General features: G+C 40.7%; 1 protein-coding gene across 3 annotated transcripts in view; it reads left to right on the top strand.

Moving 5' to 3' along the window:
- FBXW4 (F-box and WD repeat domain containing 4) overlaps positions 1-24,308 on the top strand; it is a 93,810-nt gene that overhangs the window by 20,356 nt on the left and 49,146 nt on the right. For all 3 annotated transcript variants that reach the window (XM_089509716.1, XM_089509715.1, XM_089509717.1), the window contains 3 exons: positions 120-305; positions 1,635-1,767; positions 6,081-6,175. In XM_089509716.1, coding sequence (XP_089365842.1) covers positions 120-305; positions 1,635-1,767; positions 6,081-6,175 — 414 coding nt within the window. The remainder of the gene's footprint in view (positions 1-119; positions 306-1,634; positions 1,768-6,080; positions 6,176-24,308) is intronic.

The raw sequence follows: 24,308 nt of genomic DNA on the forward strand, positions 1-24,308 counted from the left end.
TTTGTGCAATAAAAGTAATGTGACTGTTCGCAATTTTGAATGAACACATGTGAAACAGGCCCAGTCCAAAAACAGAGCGATCTGCCTATTCCTATATCTAATACTGATTTTTTTTCCAGTTTAATGCCCTGGATGCAACTAGATGGGGACTACCTCTATTTATCCCAGGCAGATGAGATCCAGGTTTATTGGCTCCATCCCAAGGGCACCAGCTTACAACGCTGTCCAGAGGCGGTCTTCTCCAGACACCAGGAGGACGTGTGCCGCTTTGTGCTTGCTAATGGCCATATTGTTAGTGGAGGAGGGTAAGCTCTTTGTTGTAGAAAAAAGGGGTGGAAAATGATGGTGGCTAATGCCATCCAGCATTAGTTTATAGGTGCACTTGAATGAGATCTGGAAAAATGGTCTCCTAGAGCTTTTAGCAGAGTGATGTTTGACGATCACTAGGTAAATCAGTCCCTGTGACTGGGGCTGTGTGTATGTGTAGAGAATGTGATATAGAACTGAAAGTTCAGTTTCCTGAATATTTAAGCTAAAAAAGATTGGGGCAGGGTAGCTTAATGGCTACAGTAATCAGCTGGTTACGACTAGACATTCATGTCAAGGGACTACCTTTATCTTTTACCTATATATTTGACAAGGTGAGACTATGCCTGCTGAAATCTCAAGAGACCCAAGAGATGGCATTTCCAAGGCCTTGGAAGAGAACTTTAGTGGCCTGCATAGTTCCTTGTATCTTTCTGTTATTACCTTAAACAGAATAATGTATGCAAAACAGCAAAAACATAGAATCAGTGATACAAAACTAACAAAACAATCTGCAAGTTTGCTCAGTTTGCATTATTTATGCCCATAACAAAATTCTGCTTGCCTTAGCACAGTGTACAGATTGTCTAAGCACAGAATTAATTTTTTAAACCAAGAAATACACAAAGACCTTCCCATATTCATCACATTGCAAGACAAGGATTGGCCAACCATATTCATGTATTATATTCATTTGCCTGCATCTGATGTTTCTAATCCCCCTACCAAGACATCTTTAAGGACAAATCTGTAAATGTTTTATATCCTACACAATATTCATTAAATATATAATATCCATTTTAGTTGAGGAAATGTTCCTCAGACTGTATCTGTGATGAATGGGAATAAACAGGTATTTGTGACATGAATGGGAATATACAAAGTATAGTATATAAATTAGTTTTTATCATGGAAGTGGCTGTGGTTTCCAAAGTTTGTTGGTTTCCATTTATTTTTAGAAGTCTAATGTTTGAGAAAAGTAAGTTACAGCTGTACAACTTAACATTATTTTTATCACTACATAATATAGCACAGAGGTGGGCAGTAGTAGCCCTCCAAATGTTGTTCTGGAACTTGCCTTGGTAAACCAGTAAAGCTGGTTGTGAATGGTGCCTCCAGGGGCAATCTAACATCTTGAGGGCCACAGTTGCCCATCCTCCTCACACAGAGTAATGTGAAGTGGAATTCAGTAACTTGGCTCCTGGTGTTAGGGGGTAAGTACCCCTTGTAGGTATCAGTAGCTACTATGTCAAATGTGAAGAGTGTTATGTGCCCTGTGACATTATTCTGAGGAAATCCACCTTCCTATCTGAGGGTTTATTTTTCAGAGATGGCGTTATTATTCTCCATAAACTGAATGGCTCCTTCAGCTTCAAGTTCTTGGGGCATGAACAAGAAGTGAACTGTGTGGATTGCCAAGGCAGCATTGTTGTGAGTGGTTCCCGGGACAGAACAGCAAAGGTGAGATCACATGTCTTGTGCCACACCTATGCTTACCGGTGGGATACATGTGCATGTAATTAAATTTGTAAGATGGACAAGGGGAGTAGCAGTTTCATTCCAGGTTAACAATTAAAATAGAACAAAAAACGATTCAGTTACATTTTGCCAAACTCTGGATTGTTTCAACTCTGTTTCATACCACATACAACAAATATTAATATATGTATTTATTTTATATCCCCACATTCCTTCCTGCTTGGGACCCAAGCTGATTTACAGTATAGGTTAAAACATTGTATGAAAGAACCATCTAGATTAACTAGATTAAACCATCTAGATTTAGGCCCCATTCAGACTGGCATCAAAGATCTGGAAGGAACAGGGCTGATTCGGATGCCCCTCCCCTGAATCTCTCCGTTAGCAAGTGCCCACTACAAAAAGAGGGGCATTTTAAATCGAATGCATTCTGTGCCTGCTGCCAAAGGTGCCTGCTGTCAATCAAGCGATCGTCATGGTGACGTTTTGCAGGGGCGTCGGAAGTGTCCTCCCCCCCTTTTTTTAAAGAGCCATGCACAAAATGCCCCAAAGTGTCAATTTTTTAAAAACCTCTTTTTTGTGTGTTGTGTGTATGTATGGGCATTTGAGTCAGATCAGCCCCGTCCCCATTTTCAATCCCATGCAAGCTAATGCATCCCCCACTCCTTGTCCCCCAGAATGCCTCTTACACATGTAATAATAATAATGATAATAATAATAATAAATTCCTCACCTCGGAAATGCCAGAAAAGGATGCAATTGCCATGCATTCTATTTTTTGCTTTTAAAAGCAATTCAGGGCTGCCTCTGAATTCAGTAGCAAAAGCATGTATCATTTTGTCTAATTGACAAGAGCAAAAAATGTAACATTCGAATTGTAAGTCTAGCCCTTTGCAACATTTGTAACATTCGCATTTGCAACATTTCCCCTTTGCTGGAAGCAAGCAGATGAAAGGGAAACTGCACAAGCCGCTAGCCCTGCTCTATCTGCCTCAAGAAAAAAAATCATGCACATATTTGGTCAAAAATAATTTAAAAAAAATATGAAAAAGGGGGGGGGTGCCTGATGTGAGCTCCGTTCGTGCCCTGCCTTTGACCTGAACTGAACTGACACTTTTCCTCTTGCTACATTCTGTTCAGAGGGGCTTTGCCATTGCCTTCCACTGAGGCTGAGAGAGTGACCTGTCAGTTCCAACTAAAGTAGACCCATGGAATGAATTGGGAATAAAAGGGAAATGCAGCGCAGGCATTCCTGTAGCATCCTCATATAACACAAATAATAATAATAATAATAATCCAGGAGCAAGAGGAAAGTAGAACAAGCAAGCACCCAAAAAATAATGCATATAAATTGTCAAAAGAGGCTGATTTCCCTACATCCCCCAGCTTGGACCCACAGCCCTACTTCCCTGGGCAATCCTCCTTCCTTCCAACCCTCACCTCCCTTTGAGCTTTCTCCACCACCCCCACCTCCCTCTGACAATAATCCAGGAGCAAGAGGAAATGAAAGTAGAACAAGCAGCCTGATTTCCCTACATACCCCCGCGTAGCCCCGCAACCCAATTCCCCCTGGAAATCCTCCTCCTCCTCCTTCCTTCAGATTCTCTCCTTCCTCGTGGATGCCCATTGACCCTTTCCCCCAGCTCCTTCATCCTCCTCTTCCTCCTCCTGCTCCGTTTTAGGATCCCCTCCATGGCTCCCTTCCTCCCATGGCCCCTTTCTCCTCCTCCTCCTCCTCCTCCTCCTCCTCCTCCTCCTCCTCCTCCTCCTCCTCCTCCTCCATCACTTTCTCCACCCCCACCTCTCTCTGACAGCCCTCTGCAGCCCAAAAGTCACCCCTGATTTCCCCCTTTCCTCCTGTCACCCTTTGCATCCAGATTCCCCTTTTTTCGGCTCTTTCCTCCTCCTCCTCCTCGCCCCTCCCTTCTGATGATGGGAGGGAATGCTCCAACCTCTGCCCGTCCCCTGACCCTAATCCCTCCCTAAATTTGCCCCGATCATGATCGAGGGCAAGTTCAAATTTCACGCAACCCGGGTCTTTTGAGAAAAGACGGATTTTAGTCCGAATCTGGATACCCCAGTGTAAGGGACATTTCCTTGTGCAAGCCCCGACATGGATTGTGACGGAATCGGGCCCAGTATGAACTTCACGTGGAAGAATTGCTTTCAAACCCGGTTTTTAATGTAGTCTGAATGGCCCCTTAGTAGATGAAGTACACTCCTGTTGTGGTAAAGGTAAAGTTTTCCCCTTTGACAAAGTTGTGTCTGACTGTAGGAGGCAGTGCTCATCTCAGTTATTAAGCTGAAGAGCCAGCATTGTTAAAGACAGCTCTGTGATCATGTGGCCAGCATGACTGTACAGAACACTGTTACCTTCCCACCAAAGTGGTACCTATTTATCTATTTGAACCTTTACATGCTTTCAACCTGCTAGGTTGACAGAAGCTGGGACTAGTGATAGGAGTTCACTTTGTCCTACTGTGCTTGAGCTTTGAACTGTCGACCTGCTGTTCATGCAGTTGTTAGAGTCAGTGTCTTAACCACTGAGCCACTGTGCCCCATTCCTGTTGTGGTACAAATGTAATGCAGGTTGTCTGAGGGTTTAAGGAAAACCAGATTCATGGTATAGAGTCTGGATGGCGTTGTCTAGGCATAGTTTACATCCAAGGAAGTGCATGGGATCTTATTTTGTTTCTCAGGCCATATGGCGGAATTTTGCTCTCTTAGAACAGTGTTCTTTTAAAGTAAATACAATTTTGACTTTCTGGCTAAGAAAATAGTTACGTTCTTGATTTTTGAACCATTCTTTAGTCTTACATTATGGAGATTCTGTGATGACCAAGTGGAGCGGCCTTGCTATTAGGAACTTCGGAAATGTCTCATGACCTTGAGAGCAAACTGTTCAATGTTGAAGTAAATTCTACTTTTAATTATGTGCGTTTTTGCTGCTTTTTTAAAAAAAATATTATTAAAAAATCAGAAATGGAATTTGGTTCACCTAACACTTTCCCGGCCTGATCCATCTGAGCAGGGAATTGCTTTTATTTTTGCCAAGTGACATTTTCCTTGTGTTGACTTCTAGCTGGAAGGGAATCCCTAGTAGGTCTCTAATGGGAGCTATAAGTGCATTGGGTGCTTTGGAGGGATAGTGAGTGTTGATTAGGGCTGAGCTTTGAGTAGCTGCTAATGCACATTCCTCATTGATAGGCACTAGATAGCATGCTCCCAGCAATATTTTTAACCTGCATGAGATAGGAGTGCATTAAAAGAGCTCAGCTTTTCTGCTGCTTTTGCTGACACAAGGTGCCAAATTCCCCACTGACACCGAATAGCTTGCAATCCTGAGCATTATCAACAAACAAACAAATACAGCACTCACAGCTTTGAATTCCCCATATGCCATTGGGAAATAGTTGTGGAGCGAAAACTAAAGGCTCCAATCTTAGGATCGAGTAAATGAGAGATCAGTTCATGGGATGGGGATCAAAGAAGCATTGAAATCTTAAAGGATTTCAGAAGCTTAAGTTATTCACTAGCTCAGTAACAGAATTCTGAAAGCTCATAAACAAATGGCTTCAGATTGGTAATAAACAACATGTATTTACTACTACTGTGGTATGATTGTGCACTGAGGGGTTGCATGCATGTTTTAGAAGTTAGTTTAAAAAGGTATACTGGATACAAGTATTCTATTCTCCATCGAATACTTTAGTGAAATAGAAAACTGTAGAAAAAGACATAAAGAGCATACAACGCCCCATAGATGAGATGAAATAGGAATTTGTTCTGACATGCACATCCTCAGTATAATTTGAGGATATACATTTAAGGTGAACAATCTGTGCCCCCAAAGCCTAAACTAGGATTGATTTAGACAGAGACTGATCTCTTCTCTTTTTGTTGTTGGTGTTGTAAATAAAGTCCTTGCCCTAAACAACACAATCAAAATATTGTTTGGGATGTGAACCTTAGACCTGTTGTTGATATGTGCCTTGAAGTCATTTTTGACATATGGCAACCCCAAATCGAACCTATCACAGGGTTTTCTTGACAAGTTTTTTCAGAGTGGGTTTACCATTGCCATCTCTTTAGGCTGAAAGATTGTGACTTGCCCAAGGACACCTGGTGGGCTTTTATGCTTGAGCAGAAATTGTATCCTGATCTCCAGAGTCGTAGTCCAATACTCAAACTGCTACACAATGCTGCTATGCTAATATCAGATTATGCCCAAAAGATATGATCGCAAAGGTTTATTTGCAAACATACAGTAGCTTCCTTTTCCTCTCTCTTTCTAGGTTTGGTCCCTGTCACCAAGTAGAGTTGGGCAATGCCTGCATACAATACAGACTGAAGACCGTGTTTGGTCCATTGCAATTAGCCCATTATTAAGGTAACAAAAACATTAAAATTTTATTTGAATATATGGATATGTCATGTTTAATATTGTTTTACTTGATTTGTAAAACTGGCGGTCATTACAACTACCATATATACTCAGCTATAAGTCGACCTCATGTATAGGTCGAGGGCAAGTTTTGGGGCCAAAATTATGGATTTTGATATGACCCGAGGATAAGTTGAGGGTAAAATTTAGGGGCAAAGGATCTAAAGGATGAAGCTAAGGAAAACAATGCCAAAGAGATTTTAAAAATTCCAGCAGGTATAACTGTGCTCATACTAAAAGCTAGATAGATGAGATAGTAGAAGGGGGTCAGTGCTTCCAGGACAGATTATGCTTTTGCCTTTCACCATGGGATGGTTTGTTTTTTAAAATAAGAGTTAAAGTACAGTACTTACATTGACCCGTGGATAAGTCAACCTAGATTTTTAAGGTCAATTTTTTATCTAAAATTTCTAGATTTATACATGAGTATATACAGTATGCAAAAATGTCTAAAACTCTGTGTGCACTCATCATTAATTTTCTTATTCCCAAACCTTATGTGATCAAAGTTATGAGGGAGAGTGTCTGTGTTAGTTGAAGAATGTCTAGATTTACTGGAATTTTGAGGACTTTCTTTTATCCCTTACTTTTTATTTGGGGTGTCATCCGGTACAGTCTGCACCCATTGCATCCCTCTACTGCCACTGCTGAAGGAACGTCTAAAATGCATGGGAATTGGGCTCCTTAGAAATGTAACATTTCTGGAAATTTTGAAACCATGGGGGGGGGGGGGGGGATCCAGTCTGTTCCAGGATTTACTGTATTTTTGTTTGTTTGGAAAAAAATTGATTTTTTTCCAGAAAAAAGGGGAAAACCTTGAGAGATTGAAAGTCACTTTGTTACTTTGTGAACATAAAATGCTTTAAGTATAACTTGGTTTACCATGTTTGATATACTGTATTTAAAGTACAGCTTTTCAGAAAATAATTACAAATAATATTTACTTAAAATATTTTTTCCCTAAAAATTATGCTACAGCATTCTGAACTGTAGGGAATACTAGAACTGTAGTGAACTTCTTTGTTTTTGTCAGTTTGTGAGGAGGAAGTAAAACAAAACATAAGAGAAACAAATGAAATAATATTAGTAAAAGAAAGAAAATTATTTTGTTTCCTCTAGTCCTCCATAAGACAGACATAAAACACACATAAAGCAGAAATGGGAAAAGGACACCAAGACCAGGAATTGCAGTGGAGTGATATACTGTACATTGTGTTGCATAAATGTTTCTACGCTATGAAACTTGCAGAAATATTATGGTGGAAGAAAATATATGGACATCTTGCATAAATATTTTTTTAATCATTCTGAAATAAAGTATTCCAAAATCTATTTTTCCTGTTTTTCCAGAAAAAAAAAGACTTTGGGAAAAAATGGGAAAAGCCGATCCCCCCATTCTGCCCCCCCCCCCCCAGCTTTCATATCTCCAGGGCTCTTTTGAACATGTGCTGTTATAATGAGGCCAGATCTATAGAAAGGATGTGATACACAAAAGAAGTTTAAATGCCATAATGAATGTGTGTTGTTTTTGTTTGGTTTGTTTGTGATCATATTACTGTTCTGCTTATGTTAGAAATTAAAGCCTGCTGAAAGTTTATTGCTCATTACCTACAAAGCTGAATTATCTGAGCTCGAGCTGTATCTTGAAGGATTTCTAATACAGTAGTTTTGTACTCTGGGCTAGCTTTAGTTTGTGGGCAGCTACAAACTATAGTGGCAGACTATAATATAATATGGCTGTTTGTCCTTTGAGTATACTCATTTTCTGTTCTGAAAAGCTTCAAATTGTGGATTTTGCTGTGACAGCCTTGCTCAGTATTTAGACCAAAGCTTAACTTTACAGTTTTTATAGAATATTTCCATAGGCTGTTGACAGTTAAAGCAGGTGGTATGTTTGACCTGTATTCTAGCTTTTAGTTCACATGAATAGTTTCAATTAATGAGTACATGAGCTAAGGCTGTTGGCTTCAAACCTACTGAACATTACTTGAGATTCTTTTTGAATCAATAGACATAAAAATGGTCAGAGAGGCACATTATTGAAATTGTTAACCAGTGGACACAACTGTTAAAAACATACTTTTGAATTAGACAGATTTTAAGTACTTTCAGACTGCTTGCTCAGAGCTCTTCCTTTTGAGCTTTGGGAAGTATACACTGGATGTGATAATGTGACTAGGGGAGGCTTTGTATAGCACACTGTTTTGTCCTCCTAAGTGATGACCTGCAGAGCTGGCCTCTTGTCAGAACACTGACGTCTCTCCCTGGAGTGAACACACTTTCTGTCACAATATTTACCTACCATCTTTTTGCCCCTACTGGGTGTTAAATGGAAGCTTGCAGAGTGGCTTCTCCATCAGCAGCCTCAGGTTTGGATCACTTGCTTGTTTTATAATGCTGATCCCACTGCATCTCTCTTTCTTTCCCTACCTCAAATATTAGAGCAGATTAGCCACGTCATTAATTCTTCAATTTGACGGCTGATATAGCAAGGCCTGAAATACGCTACTGACCCTGTATAATAGAACCCTTGCTCCTTAACATATTAATGATGGGAGAAGTTAATTAAAATTCCACAGAGCGAAGGTGTCAGTTAACCTATAAACCTGTTGCTTCCAAGAAAATGTCACTGCCATCCTAGAAGAAACAGTTTGAGGGCAAGAGGGGGCATTACTAGTGCAGGGTGATATTTTCCACCCACATCAAGTTAAATGGATTGTTTGGTCTCACTGAGCAGCGTTAGTTTCAAAGTGGCTCAGGATCCTTAATGCTTGATTTTAGAGTTTTTGTTTTTACACATTTAGAAGGCTGAATTATTGCCTGCCTTACAGAGCAGAGCACCACTATTAATTAATAATTATTAGCAAGATAACTGTTTCCCCTCATTCTGAAATATACTGTATGTTTGGTGCACCTGGCTTTTCTTTTATGATCGTCTAGGCATTTAGTGGATTGGATGACAGTATTTTGGTAACTTATCTCTGCTCACGTGGAGCACTTACTACTGATGCACACTAGGATGAAAGCAGAAACATATCCTTAAATCCTAATAGTGGAAACACATCCTTAAATCATAATTACTTAGGATTTCATGCCAGTTTCACTGGTATAAAGGTTGTCCCTCCACATCTGTGTTGGAGAAAGTTAAGAAATATGTGCAGGCAAAGATCCAGTGTTAGATGTGCCCTTGACCTTCCAAGTTCTCTGTGCCCTGATTTTTGCTTTTCCCTCTGGTTTGCTCATGATAACCTATTATCTAATTGATGGCAGGATACATTCTTCTGATCTGTGGGCTAATCTGTTAAGGCTGTCTTGTGTCATGGCAAGATTGTTATATCCAATGAGTAGCAGTAGGTGTTCTTCTAATCTCTTGTAGCCCTAAGATTCTGTGGCATTGCTAGCTTCATAATGTCAGAATAGTGACAGGACTATTTCTACCTGCATCTTTTGCCTCTCCAGTGAGGGAACTGAAGTGGTATTTGTTATCTGCAAAGAGGTTTAACTTGTCACTGATGGTGGCAAATGCACTGTCAAGATCCCAGTTTGATTTGCGCTTGGATTTAGTTTGTAGTACTGACATCTCAAAATGGACCTGTGAAATCTTTTAGTTTCGTATAGAGCTTAGTTACTTTCCCTCTGAAACAGCAGTGCAGATTTTTCTCAGCTTGATTTTTTTTTCTTCCTCCCTCTCCCTCTCTCTTTCTCTTTTATGATGGGAGCAAGATAGTTAGGTGTTTCTGCTTTTACCCTGTTCACCAGTTTGATCAATGCTTTCTATTTTGGGCACACTGGAGTATTGCAGGTTCTGAAATACTTTATGATATTGATTCTGTATTTTGTTTCTTTGTAGCCCATTTGCTGTTATTATTATCTTCCCTTGAGTCAACCAACTCATAGCGATGCTGTGGATGAGACACCTCCAAGAACCCTGTCTTCCACTTTTCTGCTTAGTTTCTGCAAGTTCATGTCCATGTCCCCCCTGAGTCCATCCATCTGGCATACAGTCTTTCCCTCCTCCTTCTACCCTCTACTTTTTCTACCATTATTGTCTTTTCCATGATCCATGTCATCTCATTATATGGCCAAAGTATGCCAGCCACAATTTAATCATTTTGGCTGCTAAAGAGATCTCTGGCTTTATCTGTTCCCAGACCTATCTATTTGTCTTTGGCTGTCCACAGTAACCCATCCACATACATATCATCTAATTATAGAAACAAATTGTGTGTAGTGTTGGCTGAGGTTGTAGGAAGGTTGTAAACAGCAGACCAGCCCTGTGAGATTTGTTGTGATAGCAAATTTTCCTTCAATTCAGTTCTACAAAATTTTGGAAGGAAGGATTTTAATTATTTCCAAGGGCAGAGAGGCTTCCTGAGAGGTGAGATGAGAAACCTGTCTTTCATACTATTTTACCCAGGGAAGGAGAAAGCCTTTTGTCAGATTCTCCTGTCTCATTGATTACAGTTCAGGGGTCTTCCAGTCATAGTACTGCAGGTTTCCATTTCCAGTCAGTGATCTTTCGCCTCCATTTTTCAAACTTCCAAGGGAAGGGATGGAGAAGGTAATTTTTCTGGGCCATGGCCACTGTTTATTTTTGTTCGGCTGTGCAGTGTGCCTTTGTTTTTCCACCTTTGATCAGTGTCCTGCCGGCAGATAATTTAGCAATTGCATCCCAGGGTGGAAGTGTGGAGTTAATGTTAAAATTAGTTTTGAAAAAAAAACTTCACTGGCTGATGAAGCAGGAATAGCAAGAGGGGAGGGGATGGGGCCATAAATTCTTGTGCTGAAGTATCTGCTTCTTGTAAAAAAAAAAAACATAACCCTCTGATGTCTCCACAGCACTTTCATTAACATTTAAATTAAGGGTTTGTTTTCCAGTGACCAGGCCTTTCATGGCCTGACTCGTGGAAGGCTGCCTTACTGTTCAGCTACAGTAGTGGAGGGTTTTCCATCATTTTTTTCCAAGGGCAGCGACCTGACAAATGTTCAAAGAGAATCCGCAACAGACCAGCACAGGTAGCCAACCTAGAGGATGCTAACATCTTTCCTACAATTTCCTACAATTAGAGTGTTGCCCATGTTCCTTTAAAAACACACTCACAACTTCTCAGTTCAGGTTCTCTTCAAAGACTTGTTTGGGGCTCCCTTGTGATTGCCTCAGGTGTAACCAGCATTGATCATTCTGCACTCTTTAAACAAGAGCTTATGGGATGAAGGGTGTATATAGAAAATGAGCAAACTATATGTAAGATTGTTCAACCATACTGTCTGTCTCTATCCCATATCTGCCAGCTGTGCTACTCCAGATTTTATATTAGAATTGTGTTACAAGCGAGTTTTTGTATATCAAAATGAGCTAAACAAATGAGTGAAGATATTTATTTTATTTAGTCAATTTGTATCACATCCTTCACCCAATATGAGCATTGAAGCTTGATGTATATAAAAGACTGAAAACCAAAGGCTGTTCAATCAAAAGATCTTAATCTTTATATGTCCCTTGGGCGTTTAAGAACCATTTTACATATTATAATGGAAGCATTTGCATTTTAAAGGGTCAGAAGATGGTATATATAGATATATACTACTCTGTATAAATCTAAAATTTTTAGTCAAAAAATTGATCCCAAAAAACTGAGTTGACTTATCCATGGGTCAGTGTAAATGCTGTACTTTAACTCTTATTTAAAAAGGAACCATCTCCTGGTGAAACACAAGAGTGTAATCTGTCCTGGAAACAGTGACCCCCACCTCTATTTTCTCATCCATCCAACCTTTAGTGTAAGCAGAGTTATGCCTGTTGAAATTTAGTAAGTTTCTTTGGTATTGTTTTTCTTTTATTCATCCTTTAGTTCCTTGGTTACATGCCCCATGTTTTACTTTTGACTTACAAAATACATAATTTTGGCCCTAGAACCTTCCCTCAACCTATACATGAGGTCGACTTATAGTCAATTACAATTGGTCCTCTGTTTTTGTGGGGGATCCGTTCCAGATCCCCCCCCCCCCGTGAAAATGGAGTCTCACCAATATTCAGGCTTGAATGGGGCATGTGCCTGCAAGTGTGTTCAGGGCATGTGCTGCAGGGGCATGTCCCATTTAAAATAACTAAGGTCGCTCCTCTGTGAATATTGAGGACCACGGACCTCAAGTCCACGAAAAAAGAGGGATGATTGTATATATACTGTAATACGAACCTTCCCCCACTGCTTATTTGCAGCAAAAATGTTTTAGAAATATGCTGAAGCTGCCACATGCTAAAGTTTAAATTTGTGGATATGTTTAATGGAACTTGTGAAGCAACTCTGAAAGGTCTGGCATTTCAGTTGGATATGACACTTATACATGTTGTTATATCCCTTGCAGGCTTTGTGTCCATCTAATAGTTATTGCTTTCTAGTAACATCATTTAATGAGTAGTGTCATGTGGCCACACTGTTTTGGTAACCCACATGTTATATTAGTTCCAGGAAACCTGATCAGAAGCACAGACACTTACAGTAACAAGGAGGTGAAAGCTGCCAGCCTGTGTCTCTGCAGGTGCTAGCTGGATCAAATTGCAGAGATGCCATTAAAACTATCCTGGCTGGTGATTAATGTAGGGCACGGGGCATACACATTCTTATTTGGCACTGCGAAAACCTCGCCTGAAAGCCAAATTGGTCTCTGCATCTCAGGGCTTCCTTTTCTTTTCATACTGTCAGCTACTTGTCTGTCTTGAGTATTGTTGAAGCTCTCCCCCCCCCTCCCCTTTTCTTTTTTCTTTCCTTTGGCCTTGTTACAGGTGGATTTCTGTAGTACATTCAGAAATGGTAAACTGGACTTAGGTAAAATAAAAGGCTTGTTTGTAGAAATTTTCCAAGTTGTCTGCTGTTCCTTCTAGGTAAACCTTTAGTCAAGAATGGCCTGTTCACATCACAGGGAGCTGCTGAGGTAGAGCTTTGCTGTGGGCTCCCTCAACCATGTAGCTCCTGGGAAAATCAACATGGCAGTAAGGCTGTTCCATTGTATTTGTGGCATGTTCCCACCTTCCCCGAATGGGTTATGAAGGTCCAATGAATCTTTGATTAGAAGCAGGTTAAAATTTTCTACATTGTGACCTTAATAAGTGGGGATGATTGGCAGGCAGCCGTGGCAGAAGGGGGCACCAGTCCTTTTCATCTCCTGTAGTGTTGCTTGGGGACAATGGACTCAGCATATTTTCCTTGTTGTTCTTCCCTTGAAAACAGCTAGTATCTCTACTAGGTACCTGTGACATGGGGGTCTTGATTGGGGTCTCATAAAGGGCCTTGCTAGTGTGTCTAAAGGCCAAGAAGACAAAAGTGATCAGTGGGTGGGGGTCTCAGCTGACCGCCAAAGAAGGGAGGGTAGGGTCTGGGAGTCAGTGAAGGGAGAAGCAGCCCCTGTTGGGAGCTCTTCAAGAGGGGAGGGGGAGAGGAGTGGCCCATTTTTGTCCCAAACTCATCAAGCACATCTGCAGAATTGTCCCAGCTGCTGCCTCCCAGTTTCAAAAGAAAATGATCGTTTGATAAACCGGCCTGATTTACCGCTTTCTCACAAGGGAGGGAGGCCCACCTTTGACCTCTATGATTTCACATCAGACCCAGCTTTTCTTTTCTCTTCCAGTTCTTGGAAAAACTTTGAAATGCATCCCTTGCTTTCTCCCTGTGTCGCTTTTTCTCTTTTCTGCCCCCTTTTCCTCTTGCTTTGTTTTTTTGGGGGTGGAGTGGTGGAGGGAGAACAGGCACACAGTTTTGGACTTTAGGCAAGTAATTAGTAAAATCTTCCTGCAACACAATAAACCCATAGCACCCATCCTGTATATTCCCACGATTTTCTTGCTTGTGGGCATCTGAGAGAACAGGTGGCATTATTACTGCCATGTATCTTGGGCTGGCACCCTCCATGCCTCTGTGCCTGCTAACTATAGGAATGTACATGAATATATTAAAATATTTTCACACAATGCATTCATTTTCCAGTGGGAAAGTCCATCTCTTAGATAAAAGACAGTGGGCCCCACTGCAACGCTTGTTCCCACTCGGGTGCTTATTCACATGGACTAGATAGAAAGAATATATGTGTGTATGTATAGATTTTCCCTGAGAAGACCAAACTTGTGTGTTTTCATACCCACTCCTGTTATATTGAAAGAGATGTGTGTGGGGATTTGAGTAATGGGTAATTTTCATTGTTTTGATTATTTTCCTTTTGCGGGTATAATCCACTCCTCATGAGATTTTGAACAAATCATCATTTGGTGGATAGAACTGCCTTCTGCTGAAATACATAATTATATAATGGAGTGGGATTTTAAATGCTGGTTTACTGTGTCAGTAAACTTAATACCAGAGGACATCTACTCTGAGGTTTCCATTCTCAGCATAACTTTGTACAGAGGCACTTATAAGTATGCATAGCAGACCATGAAAATACATAAATTGTGCAGATGAACAGTTAAAACACATCTGATTCTAACTAGATTAGGTATTTCGGCTACCCGGGAGCAGAATAAACAAACAAACAAACAAACAAACAAACAAACAGTTTGCTTATAGTGCTCACACATACTTTCCCATTGTGTAAAGCTGTTGTAAAATTAAGGATTTTTTCCGATTCCTTAAATACATGTAAGGACATTAAGCCAGATTGTGTCCTGTAAGCCTTGGTCCCAGAACTTTCCAGGAACTTTCTTTGTGTTGCTGGTCAAAACACCATTTCCTTAGTACATGAAAAACAAATGATTGGTTGACAGAACTTGCTGCATCTTTATTTGCACAACAATTCCTTTACTGATTCTATTTATAATAGCTGGCCTAAAAAAAAAAATCATACCCCACCTTAATTTTAGTAAAACAGACCTTTCTTTTTAACCTGATGGATTTTTTCAGATGTAATACTTAATTCTAGTTTGGCATTATATGTATCAGCCTCAGGATTGCACCTTCTCTTTTTTCTTCTGTGGTGGCTGCAAGGAGGGGATTGGAAGCATCCAGTTCTACTTTTAAACTATTACTTTTGGATTAAAGAAAAAGTACTTTAGACAAGCCAGGATCAAAACAAGGTTTTTAAATCCTGTCTTATTCAGTAACAAGAATTTAAAGTAACTAGAGTTCTTCTTTGAGTGGAATCTGTGAATCACACAAATGAGCTCAGGAATACCCATTTGTGTGAATTCACAGATTCCACTCAAAGAACTACAGTTACAGGTAAGCAACAGGAATGTAATGAAATATTTTGGTTAGATTAGTGGTAGTAGATGCTTCTCATCTCCCAACATCCATGCAGTCTAATACAGTGATTGTATATAGGACATGCTGAAAGTAAATTGTTAAAATCAAATCAAATAATATTGGAATGGAAATATTTGCAATTAGCTATAGGAAATTCCTGAACTAATTCAGTTGTTTGCTTTATCTGAATTAGGAGTTTTCCTAGAAAACTTTCTCCGTGGGCAAAGCAAGAATATGAACTAAGCCTTCCTTGCCTATTCTATTTTTAAATTCTCTTTTCCATGTTGCTTCCGAGGGTTTTGCTGGTTGTAGAGAAACAATATGGAACTAGACAGTCCCAATGGCACAGCAACATATTTTTCTTAATATGGAAAAAGTAAAATAGAAACTTTTGAAGAACCATATAGATGTGGGTTCTTTTTGAGTACATCTCCATGTAGGCTCCAAAAAAAGCAAATGCCTTTGAACCTGCCCAGAGCTTACCACTATGGAAGAAAAGCACACGAGTGCAAAGGAGCCTGGTGAACTTTCTTAGCCCTTGGAAATCTGTAGGGTTGAGATTCTGCCACATTCATCCCTTATTTAACCCTCAGGCAGCAGGACAAGTTACTTTCATCCCCCAGAGTCAGGTTTTGTTGCAGAATCCACGTACACGTGAAACTACACTGTAGCATTTTCTTTGTAAACAATTACCTTAGATTTCATAGAATTTACGGCAGAACCACAAAAGATATATTGTTTTATGCCAGTGGGGTACTTTTTAAAAAGGCTATTCAGTGTAACGTAATTGTGACAAAAATGTCCCATGATGTTTTCCAGCATCCTATGTTATAGAGATGCAGAATGGATATATTCTGTTTGTCAGTTGTTTGGCCTTGTTGAAGTGAAACATTATAATCCTTATTGGGTTCAGGAAACACAGCAAATATACATGAAACCCAGACCCTAACTACTCCCTAGCTACATTGTTAACCCTAATGTTAAATGTCAGTACTGTACATTTAAAAACTCACTGGAGTCAACCAGTCATCCAATGCAAGTGTTTTTCTTTTTTCTTTTTAAATAATCCCACTAGATGAGGTTTAAGTGATCAAGCAGAACTAGTATCTGCCATATACACTTGCATTCTGGGAATTTTAAATTTATTTTAAACTTATTTTTAAAATAATTCATGCTAGGGGAAAAATGGAACAGTGTCACCATTTCTTTAAAGTTGCAAAAATAATTTGGGTCTGGACAAGTCTTCTGGTGGTTGCAAGTATAGCTTTGTATCTTTGCTTATGTGTGTCACATTTAGGTCAAATACATTTCTTGGCCATATATTATAATTCTTATTGATACCCCATTCTTTAAAAATAGCACAAACATGCTTGAAAACACATATCTTCAAAGACAATTGAGTTGGGTTAAGCAGATTATCACAATCAATTTTGAATATAGAATTTAGGTTTTTCTTCTTCTTCCACATTTGATTATTTGAGGGAGTAGAATATTGGTTCCATATGTTCACTAATATAATGCGAAACACCAAATGGTATGAATAATAATTCATACCATTTGGTGTTTCGCATTATATTAGTTAGATCTTTGCATTAGTTAGATCTTTGCAGTGTTAAGATCTTAGCACAGACATATATATGCTACAGTAAAGAAAACCTGATTTTGAAGGAGAGCTCATGAAACTTGAGAAACATGTACTCTTTTATCAGTAAGTAATGTTCAACTGAATAGTGTTGCCTTCCCTATTTTGAAAAATACTAGGCTTCCAATGTGGCAAAATTGCATCATCATCATCATCATCATCATTGATTATTTTCTTGCAATTTTTCTGTCTGCTCTCTCCTCTGCTTCTTCACCAGGCAAGAAAAAATAGCTTTGGTTTTTGTTTAGCACAGAGGTTAGAAAGGTTGCAGGGGGCACATAGCCCTCTCATAGGGGTGTCTTGTCAGAGCACAGCATGAAGGGCACAAACAGATCATAACCTTTAAATGAAAATGCAATGGAGGGGAGAGATGAAAGCATAGAAACAAATTAGATACATCTATAGGGGGTGCTCAAGTGGAGAAAATTAGCATTTCTTCCTAATTGGAGTGCAGGGCATTCCATTACAGGGATTCATTACCAAGGGGATAGGGTGCTGGGCCTCATCACAGAATGCTTTTTATAAACTTCTTTTTGGCTTACATATTTATAAATGTTTAAAAATAATGACTCAGGATCTGGGGAGTTGGCATCTATCATCCTGTGTCCATACATACGTTAATTTCTTGGTTATTTGAACCTTGTGCAAGAATGGAAAGGGGATGTTTCTATTCACACTTCTGCATAAAGGATGAGCGATCAGTCCATTTCTGGATACATATCAGTTTTGCATGTGTTTAGTCATAAATTTGTTCTGTCCCATTTTCTGCCTGATTTAAAAAAAATATGCAAACATGTTTTATATTGTATGCATTACTTCCTAAAATTTTAAAATTATTTTCACCAAAATAGGCATGTTTTGAGTTGAGAAATGCACTGCAAAATTTGATGACATGTACAATCCTACCTTCCATTCGGAATATTAGTTTTAGAAAGGCAAATTTGGTCAGCTTGCTTAAAAATTCAGATCGAAGGAAATTATTCAGCATCCCTTATTTGTACTAAATCATACTTGAGCAACAGGTGAATACAAAGTAAATGGCATTTTAACACATAGGAAGCAATACATATGAAAATGTGTGTTGCCAAACTGCTATGTGTTTACATATATCTCACATCTTGCATCTAAGCCCTGAAACAGATGGGCAAAAGGCTCCACCTTCAGGCTGATCTGGGGGCATGGGGTGCAGATGACACACACCCCCAGATTGGCCGGAAGCTGCACCGTAAAGGAAGTGGGGGAAAACCGTTTCTTGCCAGCAGTCCGTTCTAGACTGTGGCAGTGGTTGGCCTCTGGACCATAGCATCCAGTCGCCGAGGCCCTGCCCCTCTTGAGCTTTAATCGGCACTGGAATGGCCAGAGACTGCTCTAAGCTGCATTCTCTTTGACCACTAAGTAACAGAAACCATATCTGAAATGTATTAAAGTGATTTATAGAAAGTCTCCATCAAGCTGTTATTCAGGCTACAGGAAAAGAGATTCCACCTCAACATTAGGAGGAACTTCCTGACTGTAAGGGCTGTTCGACAGTGGAACACACTTCCTCCGAGAGTGGCGGAGTCTCCCTCTTTGGAAGTCTTTAAACAGAGGCTGGATGGTCATCTAATGGGGATGCATTGATTGTGATTTCCTGCATGGCAGAGGGTTGGCCTGGATGGCTGGATAGCTCTTGTGGTCTCTTCCAACTCTATGATTCTATGAAAGCTGCAGTAAGTCATTAGTTAAATTGGATTCATTTTTAGCCTTCATGTTAAAGTTGGAATGGGTGGTCTGCAAAGGGCCTAGGGACCACAAAAATGGCCTTAGGGACCTCATGATTCCCATTCTTATATTAGCAGGTTGTCGGTTATGTTTGAGAAAGATAAGAAAGATCAGGAGTCAGCCTAGGGTTTTATGCTCCCATTCCCTCTTCTCTTCCAGCAAACCTTTCAAATCTAGTTTTGATTAACCACAGCTCACTGTGCTAAAGGTATCACTTGAATCCTAAACTATGGTAATGTTATCTAAGATCTAGGTAAACTATCTTCATAACTAGTGGTTTGAAGCTGATGTGCTTAAACCAACCATAATTTACATTAAACACTGTTTTTTGACCAAGCAAGCTACAGTTAATCTAAAACAGCTGTGAAAACTTTTGAATTCTTCCTCATAACCATGTCTCAGGATGACGAAAGAGCACAAAAGCCTGAGAGTCATCATGGCTTTTTCTTGTCATGCTGAAGTTTGGAGTAAGGTGAACAACTTGTCACCCTTCATCTCTTTTGTACATCAGCTACCACAGTACCTGACTATTGACCATGCTGGTTAGAGTTTAAACATTTGGACGGATATAAGGTCATCTGCTAGTGGTTTAGAGTGACATCCAAACCTAGTCTTCAGCATCAGCACCAGCAGCAACAAAAATTATGTGACATATGACTTTATCACATTAAATCGGCATTAAATCCCATCAATATCGTGCAATAAGGGGTTGATTTTCATATGGCATCGCGCGATGTCGCCATTATCCTGTGAATAAAGTGGCAAAATTGTCACTTTTTATTCACGGGAAAAGCGGCACAATTTTGCCACTTTATTCACAGGATAATCACGATTCTCCTCCTTTATTCACAGGATAATAGCATGATAATGCCAACATCGTGTGAAAATCAACCCATTGCGTGATATTGACAGGATTTAATGCTGATTTAATGACACTTGCCTCCCGTGTGATAAAGTTCATAAATGTATGTCTAATGTTCTGTTTTACCATTGACTGTCTTATAATGCTGGAAAAGCATATGAGAAATTTTATTTTGCTGTGTTTTTTGCTTCCATTTTTGTTGGTGTCCTGCTGTCTGTATTGTCCACTCCAACTTTGCATCTTCCTGTCCCTTTTGCTCATTTTGTCTTGTGAGATAGAATAGGTTGCAAGAATAAGCACAGGCCAAGTTGCATGCGTGAAGGGAATAGCTGGGTGAGACGAGTTGGTACCAGCCAGTTACAGGCAGCTCAAGGAATACCATGAAGAGGGAGAAAGGATACAAAACTGAGGCTTGTATCTGACAGAAGGCTGATAGAGGAAAGATGGCACAGAGATAGGGAAAACCCGTCGTAGAGACAGGACAGTCAGTTAGGGAAGAACTTACCGTATATACTCGACTATAGGTCAAGAAATGTTCGCCCCAAAATGGCCTCCAAAATCCTGGATAGACGTATACATGGGGCAATACGGTATCAACCAAGCCTCTCCCCAGCAGGGCTTCCTCTGTAGGGGGCAGCCCAGCTGGGGAGAGGCTGGGAAGGGCGACCGATTACCCTGCAGTTTCTTCCCAGTGAGGCTTCCTTTGTAAAGGGCAGCCCAGCTGGCAAGAGACTTGGAAGGGCGACCGATCACCCTGCAGTTTCTCTCCAGCGAGGCTTCCTTTGCAAAGGGCAGCCCAACTGGGGAGAGGCTGGGAAGGGTGACCGATCGCCCTGCAGTTTCTCCCCAGCAAGGCTTCCTTTGCAAAGGGCAGCCCAGCTGGGGAGAGACTGGGAAGGACGACCGATCGCCCTGCAGTTTCTCCCCAGTGAGGCTTCTTTTGCAAAGGGCAGCCCAGCTGGGGAGAGACTTGGAAGGGGCGATTGACCACCAGCAGCCTCTCCCCAGCTGGGCTACCTCCTTAAGTCTGACCCTCGACCTATCCACAGGTCATGTAAAAATCCACATTTTTAGCCCCAAAAGTTGACCTCGACTTATACATGAGTTCGAATTATAGTTGAGTATATACGGTAATAAGATTTTGGGGAACTGTGAAAGATGAAATAGTGCAGGGGTTAATGTCTGATCTACAGTCCTCCCTCCATTCTTGCAGCTTCGGAATCTGTGTCTCTTGGTTATGCGTGAGGGACGAATGGAGGGGGAAATAATGGGGTGTGTGCCTGAGGTGCGCGTGCGCATGCGCTCCCGCAGCCATGTGCCTATATTGAAGCCAGTGGGGCTTGAATATAGGCGAAACTCTGTTTTCATAAGGGGGTCCAGAATGGATCCCCATTGAAAAAGGAGGGGTGACTATAATTGTGTCTTAGTGAACTTCTACTTGTTTATTCTTTTTAACAACTGCTGTTCCTGTTAAGCTATGATCAAGAGTTTGGTCATGCTTACCACAGTGAACCCATAGTACAACACAACCACTGATCCACATAGGGATCACCTTGAGGCCTTAGTACCAAATCTAGGGAGGGATCTTGAAGGGAAAAGGGACAAGGTGACAGGAGCCCAAGCTTTGGAACTGTGGAGCCAGCCTGGAGTAGGTACACGTAACAGGGAATGAAAGCTTCACAAAACCTGCCTTTTCAATGCCTGTTTCTATTCTCTAAGGAGACATATAAATGGTCTTCTCTAGTCTATGGTACTATTGATCATGGTACTGTGCCAGGTTAGATATAATCCATACAATGCAGGTGGTGTCTGATTTCTCATTCATTTCTTGTCCTAGCCTAGATTATTTCACACCAGTATTATTCTGGCAAGATTTGGTGTCAGACAAATTTGGCATGACTTGCTGTCAAGTTTGCTGTCTCCTCTCCATTCTCCTCTTTTCCCATTTTGTTTTCTGGTAGCTATCTAGGTGTTCTCTTCTTCACCACCAAAACAGGTATTTGTGTTTAGTTATATGTAGAAACCTCTTTTTCCCCTTCCATGCTTCTTAACAGAGTTTTGCACTAAATCTTTTAGTCGCGTCCTGTTGAATTGTATCTCTATGACATTCTGTGCTTCATTTCACAGGGGGTAATTGGGCCTCAGCCAGATGCCCTAGACTAGAGGCAGAGATAGGGGAAGCTAGTTTACTATTTCACCATGGACACATACTACCTAATTGCATGGTTTTGTGTTCCCTGCATTCATTCTAAAATGAGACCAAATTGTTTATCATATTGGCATGGTGTCTTTTTGCATAACCCCCTTTGCCTGGCAGTACCTAATTTTAATCCAAATTCTTCACCATGCTTTGTTGTTGTTCATATAATCAGAGTTGGAAGATGACCACAAGGGCCATCCTTGTTATGTGCCTTCAGGTTGTTTCCAATTCATGGTGACTCTAAGTCAAACCTGTTACGGGGTTTTCTTGGCAACATGTACTCAGAGGGGAGTTGCCATGACCTTAGGCTGAGAGAATGTGACTTGCCCAAGGTCACTCAGTGGATTTCCATATCCAAGTGAGGATGTGCCTTGACATTTTTTCTGCCAGAGACCTCCACTGGAGGATTGTCAACTACTGCCATCTGTAGGCTGTACATTCAGGCCCCATTCCCATTGACCCTGGATGGAACTGGGCAGATCCGGTCCCCCCTCTCCTGAATCTCTCCCAAAGCAAGTACTCACTATAATTTACCTTAATCGGGGTAATTTAACCCTGAATGCCATTGCAGCTCTTTTCGGAGAGTTCACATTTGCAGGTACCGGTTTAAAAGAAGGCTCCTTTGCTGTCAATGAAATTCAGTTCCGCTTTCGTCAAAGGTGATGTTTCTTTCCTACAGCAATTGGGCAACTGGATGGGTGCTTCCCCCTCCTTTTGTTAAAAAAAAACTGGCAGCAGTGTGCGCATATTTTGTCAAATTTAAAAACCTCCAGGTGTGTGTGTGGGTTGTGTGTATTTGGATCTTCCTCTGCCTCCGTTTTCAACCCCAAAATGCAATTTAATGCCATCTCTGCATCCTCCCTCCTTGCGACCCCAGAATGCCCCATACACATACAATAATAATAATAATAATAATAATAAATTCCTCACCTCAGAATGCCATCTCTGCATCCTTTGCTTTCCCTCAGCCACCCCAGAATTCCTTATAGACACATACAGTAGCAAAAGCATTCTGTATCGATTTGCCAAATTGAAAGATAAACTTTTGTAACATTCGCATTGTAGCATTCACATATAAAAAATAATTTAGAAAAAAAGCCTCTTGCAAAGTGAGGTACCATGCTGGGAACAAGCTAATGAAAGAGAAATGTAGCACAAGCACACACATTCTATCTATATATGTATCTACCTGTAGAAAAAGTATTCGCATAGTCTGTCAAAATAAAAATACAAAAATAAAAAAGGCATGTTCTGTTCCCTGCCCACCCTCTGACCTAATTCCCTTCCCTGAACTTGACCCTTTGCCCTGCTCCTTCTTCCTCCTTCCTTCAGGATTCTGCCCTTCATGGCCCCCTTCTTTCCCCCGGCTCCTTCTTCCTCCTCTTCCTCCTTCCGATTCTGCCCTTCATGGCCCCCTTTTTTCCCCCGGCTCCTCCTTCCTCCTCCTCCTCTGCTCCGATGAAGGGGAGGCATGTTCTGCCCTCTGCCCTCCCTCTGACCTAAATCCCTCCCCTGAACTTGACCCGATCATGATCGGGGACAAGTTCATATTTGCCAGACCCGGTTTTTCTCAAAAGATACAGCTTTTACTCCGCTTTCAAAAGACCCACGCCTTGTTTTTACTTGTGGAAGGATCAGGGCCAATATGAACTTCCCGTGGTTAATCCAGGTTCTGATCCGGGGTAAAAGATAGTCTGAATGGCCCCTAACATCACTTTTTGTGGGGTATTCATGGCATTCAACTTACTTGCTCCCCTATTTTTGATTTTGCCCTTTTGGCACTTTCCAACCTCTGTCATGTTTCTACATTGGCAGGAAAAATTAGCTAGTTGTTTCACCACTTGCCAGGGAACATGGGAAGGGGAGGGGGCAAAGTTTATTGGTGAAAATGTGCCCACCCCTCATCAAGTGTAGATAGAGACTCATACAGTTAGAAGGACATGAAGAGTTCTTAATTTGGAAGCCACAGATGACTTGAAATGTCATGGAACATGATGTCAAGAAAATGGCATTTCAGATATAAGGAAAATGAAAGGTGAAAACGAATATCCATTTGCATTTGCCCTGAAATCATCCTTCCCATTTAACCTGTAGTGTAGATTAAATTTAGATGGTTGAAAAATAGGTATAAAAACATTAGAAGCACATCTCCAGTAACAATCGTATAACCATTGCTTCATCTATATTGGATATCAAGAAGATGTTTGCTTCTAATTTAAATGAGAAGTTTTTCAACACATGGTTTACATGTTTAATCTGTAAGGCAGGAATTCCTCAATTTAAAACTCAGTAGTTGAGGGCATGTCTGTCCCTTTTTGTGCCTGCCTAAGGATTGAGGTCCACTTTTGGAGACCCTTTCTGTGTCCCACCAATGACGCCAA

The sequence above is a fragment of the Sceloporus occidentalis genome, unplaced genomic scaffold (genome assembly GCF_023333645.1).
Source record: "Sceloporus occidentalis isolate IW3139 unplaced genomic scaffold, rSceOcc1.0.p SCAF_2, whole genome shotgun sequence".
Lineage (NCBI taxonomy): Eukaryota > Metazoa > Chordata > Lepidosauria > Squamata > Phrynosomatidae > Sceloporus > Sceloporus occidentalis.